The sequence below is a fragment of the Schistocerca gregaria genome, chromosome 4 (assembly GCF_023897955.1).
Source record: "Schistocerca gregaria isolate iqSchGreg1 chromosome 4, iqSchGreg1.2, whole genome shotgun sequence".
Taxonomy (NCBI): domain Eukaryota; kingdom Metazoa; phylum Arthropoda; class Insecta; order Orthoptera; family Acrididae; genus Schistocerca; species Schistocerca gregaria.
Window position 1 is genome coordinate 107,388,810 of NC_064923.1, and position 15,503 is coordinate 107,404,312.

At 42.0% G+C, this 15,503-nt stretch overlaps 1 protein-coding gene across 2 annotated transcripts in view; it reads left to right on the forward strand.

Moving 5' to 3' along the window:
- LOC126267510 (RNA-binding protein Raly-like) overlaps nt 1–14,410 on the forward strand; it is a 750,937-nt gene extending 736,527 nt beyond the window's left edge. For both annotated transcript variants that reach the window (XM_049972810.1, XM_049972809.1), the window contains exon 10: nt 14,050–14,410. In XM_049972810.1, the coding sequence (XP_049828767.1) occupies nt 14,050–14,070 (21 nt within the window). In that variant the 3' untranslated portion in view covers nt 14,071–14,410. The remainder of the gene's footprint in view (nt 1–14,049) is intronic.
- Nucleotides 14,411–15,503: the final 1,093 nt, after the last annotated feature.

Sequence of the window (15,503 nt, forward strand, 5' to 3'; positions counted from 1 at the left end):
GATGCTGTGATATGCAAATGATTAGCTTTTCGTAGCATTCACTCAAGGTTGACGCCGGTGCCGACACCTACAACGTGCTGACATGAGGAAAGTTTCCAAACGATTTCTCATACACAAACAACAGTTGACCGGCGTTACCTCGTGAAACGTTGTTGTGATGCCTCGTGTAAGGAGGATAAATGCGTACCATCACGTTTGCGACTTTGATAAAGGTCGGATATTAGCCTATCGCGATTACGGTTTATCGTATCGTGACATTGCTGCTCGCTGGTCGAGATCCAATGACTGTTGGCAGAATATGGAATCGATGGGTTCAGAAGGGTAATACGGAACGCCGTGCTGGATCACAACGGTCTCGTATCACTAGCAATCGAGATGACAGGCATCTTAACCGCATGGCTATAACGGATCGTGCAGCCACGTCTCGATCCCTGAGTCAACAGATGGTGTCATTTGCAAGACAACAACCATCTGCACGAACAGTTCGACGACGTTTGCATCAGCATGGACTATCACCTCGGAGACCATGGCTGCGGTTACCCTTGACACTGCATCACAGGACCGCCTGGGTGCATGAATGGCAAAACGTCATTTTTTCGGATGAATCCAGCTTCTGTTTACAGCATCATGATGGTCGCATCCGTGTTTGGCGGCATCGCGGTGAACGCACATTGGAAGCGTGTATTCGTCATCGCCATACTGGCTTATCACCCGGCTTGACCGTATGTGGTGCAATTGGTTACAGGTCTCGGTCACCACTTCTTCGCATTGACGGCACTTTGAACAGCGGACGTTTCAGATATGTTACGACCCATGGCTCTACCCTTCATTCGATCCCTGCGAAACCCTACATTTCAGCAGGATAATGTACGACCGCATGTTGTAGGTCCTGTAAGGGCCTTTCTGGATACAGAAAATGTTCGATTGCTGTCCTGGCCAGCACATTCTCCAGATCTCGTACCAACTGAAAACGTCTGGTCAATGATGGCCGAGCAACTGGCTCGTCACAATGCGCCAGTCACTACTTTTGATGAACTGTGGTATCGTGGTGAAGCTGCATGGGCAGCTGTACCTGTACACGCCATCCAAGCTCTGCTTTACTCAATGCCCAGACGTATCAAGGTCATAGATGGTTATTCTGGGTACTGATGTCTCAGGATGTATGCGCCCAAATTGCTTGAAAATGTAATCACATGTCAGTTCTAGTATAATATATTTGTCCAATGAATACCCGTTTATCATCTGCATTTCCTCTTGGTGTAGCAATTTTAATGGCCAGTCGTGTAGGTGTACCGTGCAGTAACGTAAGAAGTATGTGTCTATTTTTACGTAATTTTAAGTGCTAGGATGGACTATAAAAATACGTGGCAGTAACATGTTGTGTGGTGTGAACACGTGCATATGTATAGAGTCATAAATCTTATGCATAACACAACACAACAGCTATTATCTTACGGATAAGAGAGATGACTCCATACGTAGTTATTGTTTTATGGATAAGACAGATGACTCAACGCATATGTATGAAGCGTTCTCCATAACCCTAATTAATCTGATAATGATGTATAAATCAATACGCGTAATTAAAGATAATAGACACTAACAACCCGTGGCTTCCATGTATTCTTATAGCGTCCATTGTAGCGCTGACACAACCGTCAAATTACAGGGCAGTTTTAACGCTACTACAAAGTGTCAGAGATGGTTTCGTTTCGAAACGCTCCGACGGAAACTCCAGGATGCTGATTCACGGCCTAACACGTGTAACAATATGTCTCTCCTGACTTCTTATTGACGCAGTGTGACGGTTTCAGGCACTACAGTCTGATTTAGAGGAACATTCGAAGGCGCGTAATATGTTTCTGTAATCTAATTTATTTTTATATTTCACGAAACATTTGACCGTTATTTTTTGCAATTTCTTTATTTTCGAGTTTTGATTACAGATCAATAGAAATCAGAGAAGTTTGTTTAGGCAATGATCGATAATTTTGACACTTTATTCACACAGCCAGTTCGTGAAATGTTTCACTTTTCCCTCAAGTCAATAATTACGTTTTTTTTAATTACGCGACTTCAACTAATTAAGAAATTTTTTTAATACTAAACCTCAGGCTGGTCAGTTTGATATCTCATTTCCCGATTTCCCATTCTTCTCTTGGCTTTGTAAATTCTAATATAAATTTTTCTTCAGTTCACTAAGTATTTGTTAATTATACTGATTGCTTCCTAGCAAGTAAATATTTCTTCCGTAACTAGACATCACGATGGTCAATTTGATACTCCATTTATTCATTTCCCGCTTACTTTGGCTATGAAAATTCAGACAAGAATCCATCGTGTAATTTCTAGGGAGCCAAGTATTCGCTTCTCTCAAACATTTTGCCAATAAATCAATGTTGCGTACTGAGTATAAACGGGCAGAAGGACTCAACGTTGTTGAGGTACATCACTGGAGACTGATCACTGGAACTAGTAGATGTAGCAACAACATACTTAGCAGTATGCGTCTGGAGCGAGCTAAAGTGGAACGGTCACTGAAAGAGGTGTGAAAACAGCAGATGTCTGACTGAGATTCGGCACAACAATCCGAAAGGGGACCATGTGGTTTCGACAGAAGCGTTGTGCGTTACAGTGAAGTTACGAGGGCTAGCTTCGCACGAATAGTCGGGCATCTCTTCCTACCACATACATCTACTGAAACGAGCATGACGAAGAAATCAGAGAAATCCTGCCCTTTGGGATACATGTGTTTTTAATACACGAGCCTATTTGGTTATCGACGCATTCACCCAACCCACCTTTTATAGTTAGGCTATTTTATACGTCCATCATTTCGCGAACAATTAGCAAATAGTTAGTCAACACAAAAATTCGTGCCACTTAAATTACTGAGGAACTATTTGGTGTAACGCATAATGCCAATTCCTTTTTGTACTGTGAACTATATCCGTACATCATTAGAAATTCCATCAATATCAACCGACTCAGTGGCAGTGCACGTGGAATGTTCTTGCACTCGTTGTCAGTCGGAAGCAATGATGGGCGGAGCAGCTGCGCTGCTTCGTGGAAAAACAGCCACAAATGTATTGAACAGTAAGAACTTGAACAGCCGACTTCCACTAAACATGTTTAGTAGTTGAGAGCATCGTCGTATGTTCTTTTGTACGCCGGGTTAGCCGTACGGTCTAACGCATGGCTTTCCAGACTAGGGAATGGAAAATGAGCTTTTGGTGTCATTGGCCGGGAGGCCCCTTACGGAACAGGTCCGGTCGCCTTGGTACAGGTCTTATTAGATTTGACGCCACATTGGGTGAACTGAATGTCAGATGGGGATGAAATGATGATGAAGACAAAACAACAACCAGTCCCTGAGCGGAGAAAATCCCCGACCCAGCCGGGAATAGAACCCGGGACCGTTAGGACGGCAGTCCGTGACGCTGACCATTTAAAAAAAAATTAATCTCATTTTGTTCATTTTTGTTCGTTGTATCTGCTCGGGGCGGATGTCGCAAGACACCCGTTTCAGTTCGTCGTTGATCCATTAACTCAGCTAACCCTCTGACCGAACACGCTGTGCTACCGTGCCGGCAACCATTCAGCCATCGGGGCGGACTCAGGATTGGGAAGGAGCTCCTGGTCCCTGGCACGAATCCGCCCGGCGGACTTGTGTCGAGGTCCGGTTTTCCATCTGCCTCGGCGAATGTGAGCTGTTTCCCCTTATTGCGCCTCAGCTACACTACGTCGGCGATTGCTGCACAGACTAGTTCACGTACTCGTACACCACCATTACTCTACCACGCAATTATAGGGGTTACACGTTCCCTGGGGCGTTCCACCGGGGGCCGAACCGCGCAATAGCCGCGAAAAAGTGGCTCGGTATGGGGCGGCGGAAGGGTGAAGTGGATGCGGTAATCATCGTGGGGTTGTGGACCACTGCGGCTGCGGCGGGGACGGAGCCTCTCCTTCGTTCTAGGCCCCTGGTTAACATACAATACAATACAATACAATACACATTGGTGTTGTGGTTCTATGGACAGTTGCACATCACGTTTACTTATGTCGATATGTAGATGGTATAATCGATTTTGCGACAGAGGGAGAATTTGTTGTGAAGGGAAGGGCGGTTTCGACAGGACAGGTGTTAACGAATACTCGCATTTTTATTTTTCCCCACGCTTATCCTGTCTAGTACGTCTGCTATTTACAGTATTTGGCTCATCAAAGTGACTCATTTGACGGAAATCGCGTGCTTCGCGTAAACATTCTTCTGTGTGCTACCTATTTTAATTGTTTTGTGTATCGTACTCGATGAGACGGAGAGTGGGAACTAGCCTGGCATTTGTCTGAACGAGCGGGGAGAACGCCTAAATACCACCCATAGGCTGGCTGGTATACAAACCTTATGTCGTTATTCCACCGCGCGGGTTCGTTCTTGTTACATGTGAGTAAGTACTCATTAGGGAATCTGAATGTAAGTTTCCCTTGGAACAATCAAAATCGACCAACACTCGTAGCTACGCACATCGTCAGTGAGAGAGACTGTGGAAGACGCTTCAGTAGAATCCGTGCGATCTACACTTGGTACGCTGTTTGCAGGGTAAATATCACTTACGAATAATACCATTTTGTGTTAATTTATTGAATATGCGAATGGTATAGCACAATACTCATGGAAGACGTTTACGTTTCAGTGCGCACGATCTGCGACTCTGGGAATCGATCATTATAACTCACAACCACTAGAAATAAATAATAATAAATAATAATGCCACAATAACCAAACCTGAAGCGTTATATACTTAAGAGACAGTAATAATTATAGGTAGCTCATTAATTAAAGATACAGAATAAGAAGACAGGAAAATACTAAGTAAAATTTTTGGTCCTATTTGTGTTGAGGAAATCAGGACGTGGCGGAAGACTAACGAGTTATATCAAAAAGGAGAAAATCTCAGAAAGTTTTCAAGGAAAGCGATTAAAATTTTAATGGACGCTAATGGAGTGGCTATAAGGATTCTCTGCCTTGCACTGTCAATGAACTGCTTAGTCGATGAGTAACTCACTGCATTCCTACAGTGCTGATGGACTTGATACAAAGCAGAGGCAACGATAAAAAACCAAACATTGCATTATATTCACAGTAACATTTGGCGAAGTTGACATTTCACAGAAGGGAACCCAAGAAATTTCACAGAGTGAGAAAGAAGTGGCAGATGAAAATTAGTGTTTCTGCAAGACGAGTTAGTGGAATGTGTGGTGTCGTATGCGCTCTGCTGTGCGGGCACTGAGGACGACGAGTACAATGACGACGATACGTGGTTAACAAGTGAAAGTGATACTGAGACAGGTGTCGAACCGTGTGTTTCGTCATCCTTGTCGGACAGGGAGCCACAAATCCCGTCTCCAGTGAAACGTGGTAAAGGATAATCGTTTTCCAAGGAGCGGATACATACATAATTACATACGCAGAACATCGTCCGCAGCGTAGTAACAAAAGCTATGGGAGCACTTGTTATAAAAACCGGTGTTTGAGCGTTGCAACTATGCTCGATACAATTTATAGAATGTGTATGACAGTGAAGTACTACGTTAACCACATCAAAATGCGAGCGGCATTACATTGATTCCAAGGAAAGCAGTCGATGGTTGCATAACTTTTAACAGTGCTACAGAATTGGTGGACCTACGATACAGGAGTTTGAAACAAAGCGTCAACCAGACCATGCACAGAAAACTGCGGAATTTCGACCAATGGAGGTATGAAGATGAAATGCATATGAGAGGGAATTAGAGGTACCAAGAGAGTTATATCAAAACTAACATCAGTGGCTTAACGCATTCGTATACAATTATTCGTACTGTTCAGCTGGATAGTAAATTGGCTCGAAAGTTATTTATTGCTGAGCGAGAATTGGATGGTGCTCTGCCCCCTACCATTCTTTGTCGCATGCGGTATCTTGCAAGGACAGTGCGGAATATTCTCGTCGCAGCAAGCAAAAGTGGAAAAATGGCCTTAAGAGAAGTACAACTATGTAAGGAGCGCTTCTTTTGGCCAATAGTTTTGCTTGGTTCCTGGTCTGTTTGTAAAAATCATACTCCATTAGCGGAAACTCTCCTGAAAAGTGTGTGATATTGCAGTTCATACCATTTGAAACAACTGGACAAATCCAGCCCCTGAGTGTTCGTTTTTTCGTGCCTGTAAGTGATATTATAGCACTATCTGCAGCCATCCCTTAGGATAATCAGTTTCACAACAAGCTGCACGCCACACTGTTACGTATTCGTTTGCATGCCATCACATCGTATCCATTCTCATCGCTTCCTTACACTAGTGTGATTATATATATATTTTTTTTTCTTTTGAGTCGTCGGTCTTCTGACTGGTTTGATACGGCTCACCATGAATTCCTCTCCCCGTGTCAACCTCTTCATCTCTGAGTAGCACTTGCAACTTAAGTCCTCAATTATTTACTGGATGTATTCCAATCTCTGTCTTTCTTACAGTTGTTGCCGTCTACAGCGCCCCGTAGTTCCATGGAAGTCATTCCTTGATGTCTTTAACAACTGTCCCTTCTCCTTGTCACGCTTCGATTCTCTGTTGTTCCGGTTTTCCCACAGTCCATGTTTCACTAACATACAATGTTGTGCTGCAAGCGTACATTCTCAGAAATATCTTCCTCAGATCGATGCCTATGTCTGATACCAGTAGAATTCTTTTGGCCAGCAGTGCCGTTTTTGTCAGTGCGAGCCTGCTTTTGATGTCCTCCTTGGTCCGTCAGTCATTGGTTATTTTGCTGCCTAGGCAGCGGAATTCCTCAACTTCATCTACTTCGTGACCATCAATCTTGATGTCATGTTTCTCGCTGTTCCGATTTCACCTACTTCTCATTATTTTCTTCTTCCCTGTAATACTTCTTCGCTTTCACTTAGGATAGTAATATCCTCAAAGAATCGTTTCACTGACATCCGTTAACCTTGAGTTTTAATTCCACTCCTGAACCTTTCTTTTATTTCGTTCATTACTTCTTCGATGTACAGGTTGTACAGTAGGGGCAGAAGACTACATCCCTTTCTTACACCCTTTTTAATCCGAGCACCTCGTCCATGGTCGTCCACTCTTATTATTCCCTCATGGCTCTTGTACATATTGTAATTTACCCGTCTGCCGCTGTAGCTTACGGCTATTTTTCTCACAATTTCTAAAATCTTGTACATTTTTACATTGCCGATCGCTTTTTGCAGGTCGACAAATTCTATATGCATGCCTTGATTATTCTTTAGTCTTGCTTCCATTATTCGCCACAACTTCAGAATTGCCTCTCTGGTGCTTTTACCTTTCCTAAAGCCAAACTGATCGTCAGCCAACACATCCTCAATTTTCTTTTGCATTTTTCTGTATATTATTCTTGTCAGAAACTTGGATACATGAGCTCTTAAGCTGATTGTGCGCTAATTCTCATACTTGTCAGCTCTTGTAGTCTTCCGAAATTGTGTGGATGATGTGATGTTTCACCAGAAGATGGCCAGAAGACTCTGCGCCGAAATATCGTGGCAGGACGTTACTGATATCCGGCAGTTCTCCCGTGTTTTTATGGAACATGTGTGGATGATATTTTTCTGAAAGTCAGATGGAATGTCGCCGGACTCATATGTTCTACACACCAACGTGAATAGTCGTTTTGTCTACAGCCCCATTGATTTTAGAAATTCTGATGGAATGTTATCTATTCCTTCTGCCTTACTTGATCTTATGTCCTCCAAAGCTCTTTTAAGTTCTGATTCTAATACTGGGTCCCCTATATCTTCTAAATCGACTTCTGTTTCCTCTTCTATCGCATCGGACAAATCTTCCTCCTATTAGAGGCCTTCAGCGTTCTCTTTCCATCTATCCGTTCTCTCCTGTGCATTTAACTATAGACTTCCCTTTGCACTCTTAATGTTACCACCCTTGCTTTTAATGTCACCGAAGATTGTTTTGATTTTCCTATATGCTTCCGACAATCATTTCTTTTTCGATTTCTTTATAGTTTTTATCCAGCCATTTCGTCGTAGTTTCCCTGCACTTCCTATTTATTTTATTCATCAGCGACTCGTATTTGTGTATACCTGAATTTCCCTAAACATTTTCGTACTGCCTTCTATCATCGATCAACTGAAGTATTTCTTCTGTTACTCATCGTTTCTTCGCAGTTAACTTCTCTATAACTATGTTATTCTTTCCAATTTCTGTGATTGTCCGTTTTAGAGATGTCTTCCTCTTCTACTGTACGGACTACTGAGCTATTCCTTAGCGCCGTATCTACTGTCTTACGGAACTTCAAGCATATCGCGTTATTCCTTAGTACTTCCGTATCCCACTTTTTTTGCGTATTGATTGTTGCTGACTAATTTCTTAAGCTTCAGCCTGCTCTTCATCACTACTAGATTGTGATCAGATTCTATGTCTTCTCCTGTGTACGCTGAACAATCCAGTATCTGATTCCAGAATCTCTGTCTGATCTTGACGTAATCTAACAGAAATTTTCCTGTGTCACTGGCCTTTCCTCTTGTGATTCTTGAACAGAGCATTTGCTATTACTAGGTGAAATTTATCACAGAACGCAATTAGTCTTTCTCCTCTCTCATTCATTGTCCCAAGCCCCTTATTCTCCTGTAACCTTTTCTTCTACTTCTTCCCCTGCAACTGCATTCTAGTTCCCAATGACTGTTAGATTGTCATGTCCCTTTACGTACTGTAGGGCCCTTTTCAATATCTTCATATACTTTCTCTCTATTTTCATCTTTAGCTCGCGATTTCGGCATGTGTTCCTGAACTATCGTTGTCAGTGTTTGTTGTCGATTCTAATAAGAACAGCCCTATCACTGAACTGTCCTACCTGCCAATTCATCACGAAACCTGTGCCTCTTATACCATGTTGTGATGCGGTTGATATTACCCTATACTCGGTTGACCCGAAATCCTGGTCTACTTTCTACTTCAGTTCACTGATCCCAACAGTATCGAGATTCTATAGTCATTCCTTAAGAGTGGATAACTAGCTGACGGTCCTGCACGGTTTATAACTCCCAGTTCGCTTTAGTGTTCATGGTACAAGTTAATGGTTTGTTTTGAACATTTCTTGAACGTCGACGATGTCCATTTTGTGAAGTGTAATACACTGAAACTGGAATAGGGAAGCGTAATCAAATGCAGAGATACGTAAAAAGGCAGAATACGGCGCTGCGGTCGGCAACGCCTATATGAGACAAGTATCTGGCGCAGTTGTGAGATCGGTTGCTGGTGCTAGGTCGCCAGATTATCAAGTTTTAACTGAGTTTGAATGTGGTGTTAATAGTCGGCGCGCGAGCGATGCGACTTAGCATCTCCGAGGTAACGCTGTATTGGGTATTTTTCCCGTATGCTCATTTTACGAGTGTACCGTCAATATTACGAGTCTGGTGATAAATCAAATCTCTGACGTCGCTGCGACCGGAAATAGGTCCTGCTAGAACGGGACTAACGACGACTGAAGAGAATGGTTCAATGTGAGAGAAGTGCAACTCTTACGCAAATTGCTGCAGATTTCGGTGCTGGGCCATCAGCAAGTGCCAGCGTGCGAACCATTCAAAGAGACATCACCCATACGGGCTTTCGAAGCCTAAGGCGCACTCGTGTACCGTTGATGACTACACGACAAAAAGCTTTACGCCTCACTTGGGCCCATCAACACCAAGAGTGGACTGTTGATGACTGAAAACATGTTGCCTGGTCAGACGAGCCTTGTTTGAAATTGTATCGAGCGGATGGACGTGTACGGTTATGGAGACAACCTCATAAATCAATGGACACTGCATGTCAGCAGGGGTCTGCAAGTTGTTGGAGGCTCTGTAATGGTGTGGGGCGTGTGCAGTTGGAATGATATGTGACCCCTGACACGTCTAGATACGACTGACAGGTGACACGTACTTAAGCATCCTGTCTCATCACCAGCTACCGTTAATGTCCATTGTGCATTCCAACCGACCTGGGCAATTCCAGCAGGATAATGAGACACCCCACACGACCAGAATTGCTACAGAATGGCTCCAGGAATACTCTTTTGAGTTTAAACTCTTCCGCTGGGTACCAAACTTCCCAGGCATGAACATTATTGAGTATATCTGGGTTGCCTTGCAAAGTGCTGTTCAGAAGAGATCTGCACCCCCTCGTACTCTTACGGATTTATTGATAGCCCTGCAAGATTCATGCTATAAATTCCCTCCAGCACTGGTTCAGACATTAGTCGAGCCCTTGGCATGTCGCGTGTCGGCACTTCTGCGTGCTCGCGGAGGCCGTACACTATACTAGACTGATGTACCAGTTTCTTTGGCGTCTTCAGTGTGCATACAGCCCATAGAAGATTGATCTCTTCCCCCCCCCCTCCCCTCCCCCACTAGAATCTCAGCTCACTGTCCTCTTCCTGATGCACATGATGGGACATTAGCAGCAAGTATTTTTCGTTTCATTACTGTTAACACAAATTTTCAGACAAGTCCTATTGAAGATTGAACTTTCGACCTCGCACTGAAGGGATTCTTTGTCAGTGACTACTATGACGTTGTGGGAATACAAGATTTACTTGGCCGCCGCAATTGAAAAGCGGGCCGGTAATCGAGAAACCACCGTTGCTGAAATAAGAACAAAGACGGAGAATTTTGGAATTGTACTCTTCTAGTTGCGATTGTGTCTTAAGGGTGCAAGCTAAAATTAACGTAAACTTGGCTTTCTCTCTTTTAATATCTTTATATTCTTAGATTAACAGATTTTTTTTGGGTGTATTCCTTTTTTATAGCCCCATTTTATAAATATTCTCGTAGAAAATGCATTGGTTCTTACTCGAAACAATCCAATATAAAACTGATCAAAATCCTAATATCTCACCAGTTAAGGATAAAAAATAATAGAAGATCATAGAATGTTTGCTCGGCTGGAAACACGGACGCTCATCATTGTCCGATACAAATTAATGCTGCCACGCGGGTTTTATAGCACGGCATGCAATCCATACAAAAATTGCCAGAATGCCACACTTGAACACATCCAATCAAACTTATTTAAATTTCCTAATAGATGTCACTCTTTTAAAAATGCCACAGGCGCACCCATGATAGTTGAAGTTCGCTGATATAGTTCGCATCAAAGAACATTCCAAGTGTTTGCACAGAGCAGCTCTCTAGAAACTGAGTCCGCAACTAGGCGTAAATTTTTTAGAAAGTGCTATTTTCACCGGTCGCTGCCTGGGTGAAAACATTCTAATCCTGTAAGTTTGGCATCTTGCTCGGATCAGAGTAAAGATCGGAGCAGATGCAGCACACTTTTACTAAACATGTACCGTTATCGGTTTCGTTTTTTTTTTTTTTTTTTTTTTTTTTTTTTTTTTTTTTTTTTTTTTTTTTTTTTTTTGCTTCATCAGACGATTCATCTTCCGTCACAACAGATGTTATATTGGGTTACTGGTGAGTTGGCGTGAAACGTCCGTCTGGAAATATGTTTTTACAGTTCTTCTTCAACTGATCGTAATTACTTTGTAGTTTGTGTTTTCCCACCCGCACACGTTGATTTTCGTTATTAAAGACCTGGTGCACGTTGGTAATTTATTTCGTAGTCCAACTAATGTGGTTAACAATAGATGTAAGTGAATTTGACATCAACACCATGAACAAATGGTTCAAATGGCTCTGAGCACTATGGGACTTAACATCTGAGGTCATCGGTCCCCTAGAACTGAGAACTACTTAAACCTAACTAACCTAAAGACATCACACACATCCATGCCCGAGGCAGGATTCGAACCTGCGATCGTAGCGGTCGCGCGGTTCCGGACTAAAGCGCCTAGAACCGCTCGGCCACAGCGGCCGGCCCACCATCAAGGTTTTTTTTTTTTCTTTTTCTTCGCAGGCCATGATTTCCAGTTATGTCTTAAGTTGACAGGACTGAAAAACACTTGTTGTTTTGTATACTTAAAGATTTCTCGTAATGCCCAAGCGTTCATCAGATCTAGTACTCAGTCGGTTCCCGCTACAAAATTTAGGCATCTACCAACTGTCTGAATTTTTCCTTAAAAGGATATCATTTGCTTTTTCTTCCGAGCAAAACGCATCTAGCTGTATATAAAACTGTTTTCCTTGAAATTTTTCGTCCGGTGCTACCTGTCTGATCAAACTCAAACGGTGCAATGATTTTCCATTTGAACTATCTTACGCGGTGTCATTAATAATTTTGACGTCGACCAACACTGACTGTAAGTGATGTACAGTGACACGACGAAAACCGGAAACAAACACGAATAGCTCTCAAACCACTACTCCGATCACGATACACCATTAACTTCATGAGTATGTCCAACTCGATCCTGAAACGAAATTCTGTGTTTGTATCTTTGAATCTAGAGTCAGTTTCGACGAAACTACGGTAAATTTCTCCACGGACATAAAGCTCTGGTCCTTGCGGTATTTAGATATCTCGGGTCACAACTCCGCAATCAAAGTGATAGGTTATCATACAACGCAGTTTCAGTAATCGGAACGTAGGCTACGCCGGGTAATGGCCCACTGTTAGACTGCGGGGGCAGGACAGTTCGCACTACCGTGGCCTAGCAGGTTGTGTATCCCCACAGCGTCAAGTTTCTTAGCATCATTTGTGGTTTTCTTCACACGTGGACACGAAGCTGAGGTGTTGATAGGACGACGGTATATGTCTGTACCTCATTTCGGCTCTAAATGGGTCCAAAGGTGCTAGTATACCTCAAGCCATGGTATTAACTGAACAAGAACCTGCTCATTTTGTGGTAACGTTCTGCCATATGATTCCTTAGACCGAGACTGGTATCAGAAGTAAATGTTATTGTTATTAAAACAGCACTGTTGACATTAGACTGGTTTGTAGAAAGCATTTCCTTCTGCGAAATACTAGGTTCTGTCAAACCTGTGAAGACAGAAATTCACGTTTTTTTCTTAAAAAATAAAAATTAAGCTCTGAAAATAAATTAAAGCGGCAATTCTGTTTCTTCTCTCCAAAAAACTTTCAGCTGTCAAAATACGCCAACATTACTTTCAGTTACAGTGGTGTATTGAAGGCAATACTTTTTGTAAAAGTGGGTAAATAGTTGATACATTGTTGCATTTTTGAATGCTGTTTCCCTAGTGTTTTTGCACGGAGGTGTAGTGTAAAGAATGATGGTGTTAAATGTTACGGATTTTGAACACACACGTAATCCACCATTGGAATATTTATTAGGACCATTGTAAAGATTACGCTCCATCAGTGCTAGCTATCCCGTATGGGAAATAAGGGTGACTGTCATCTACCTAAAGGTTGGTTTGAACGCCATATCGCTTTACTAGGATCAGTTCTATGCAAGTGGTATTCCCCTGCCTTCCCCCAACGCACGAACCGGCTTACCCAGCTTCTCACTGGGGACCTGTAGTTTAACGTGGGCTCCCAAACTCCATGCAGCTCGCCGTTTTTCACATCAACAAACGTTGCCAGAGGCGAAATAAATGGTAAGTGAGAGTACAATATCATAGGACTGAAAGGGGATCGAGGATCAGATCTTTGAAACTGGCCAGGCGCTTTACCAAAGACTAACAAAACAGAACCATATCATAATCGTTCAGATACATTTGTACACGACTCGTCACCTAGCTATTTCATTCGGCTTTTCCAAGGATGGAGAATGTTTTCTTCTCAGCTGTCCACATTACTTCTGTTCGGTTTTGTCCTTTGTGACTGGTGATGTAGAAACAGGAAGTTTCATGCTTTGTTAAGTGTGTACAATGAATGGAATTAACTTGAAAGTAAAGTAACTGTAGAACTTGAGTAAAATTGTGTATGTGTTTGTTGTGTTTGTGGATGTGAGAATGGGACAGAAAGGGGATTACTTTTAGTATTAGGGAAGCATTTGCTACAAAAATTATTTCAGTTTTCGTTTAACATATTTTCTGTTTCACAGTAAAGTTGCCTTGTTCCAGATAAATTTTTGTGTGCGATTATTGAGTATAGTTTTGAACAAACTGCATTTGTTTCAGGATCTCGTAGAAGTCTCATGAAGGATCAGTCATCACATGAGGCGTAATTGGCTGCTTCCTGCGGGCAAATATGTGCGTCTCAAACCTTGACAACCACCGAACTGCAAAGTGCCATTACCAATGGAATTATTGTACATATCTTGAATCATAAAAGTTATAAAATGTTCTATATATTCTACTAACTCTATCATGTTTTACTGTTATTACTTAAGTATGATTAAATGTTATGCAGGCCAATGAAAGTTATGTTAAGATATATATTTTTACCTGAAGTTGCGTTTTGTTTCTCATTGCATTCACAGATCATTGTTCAACTTCATTATTGCTACTTATAAATCAATAAAACTAACTCATCACATTATTTTCTGTTTAACTATTGTCTGGATACGTGCACATTACAGAATGACTGAAAATAAATGGAACTACAGTTTCAAATCGTAATTGTCAAATGAAGGAAAGTGAGTATAGAAACTGAATGAAACATAAACAGTCAACAGAGATTAATGAACAAATGGGAAAAAGTTAACTGTTCTTCCAAGACAGGCCGTCACGTACACCAAAGTGCCAAATAAAAAAAAATCTGCATATGCAACAGACATGGATATCATTAGGACTAGCTACCTGTGTTCATGTACGCTATCTACATTACAGTTTCATGAGTAACTTCAAGGACAGTAAAATGAAATTCAGACTGGTGCTTATGAAGCTCTTCACAGTGTCAGATTGGAACATTATAAAGCAATGGTAGTGAATCAGCTGGCCCATTCAGATACTATAGCTCAACATCAGTATTGCATCTGCTATTGCAGTCTGTGCATCATACAGAGAATGATCCTGGATGCTCTTTTTTGTGATGTAGCTTGACTGCATTTATTGGTTTGTATGAACTCACGAAAAAAAATCGAAGATACTTATCAATTCACATTTGAGTTTGCATACAGCTTTCAAAGAAGATGCTGTTGACTGATCACCCTCCATTGTGTAAAGGTACTGTGATTAGGGGTCACTCCTAAATTGTCTAACCTAAAACCAATGCGGCATCTGCTATGGTATAATGAACAGGCTATAGCATATGTGGTAATCTTAGCTTGCCTATCTACATCTACATCTGCATCTACATGATTACCCTGCAATTCACATTTAAGTGCTTGGCAGAGGGTTCATCGAACCACAATCATACTATCTCTCTACTATTCCACTCCCGAACAGCGAGCGGCAAAAACGAACACCTAAACCTTTCTGTTCGAGCTCTGATTTCTCTTATTTCATTATGATCAATCCTACCTATGTAGGTTGGACTCAACAAAATATTTTCGCATTACGAAGAGAAAGTTGGTGACTGAAATTTCGTAAAAAGATCTCGCCGCGACTAAAAACGTCTTTGCTGTAATGACTTCCATCCCAATTCGCGTATCATATCTGCCACACTCTCTCCCCTATAACGTGATAATACA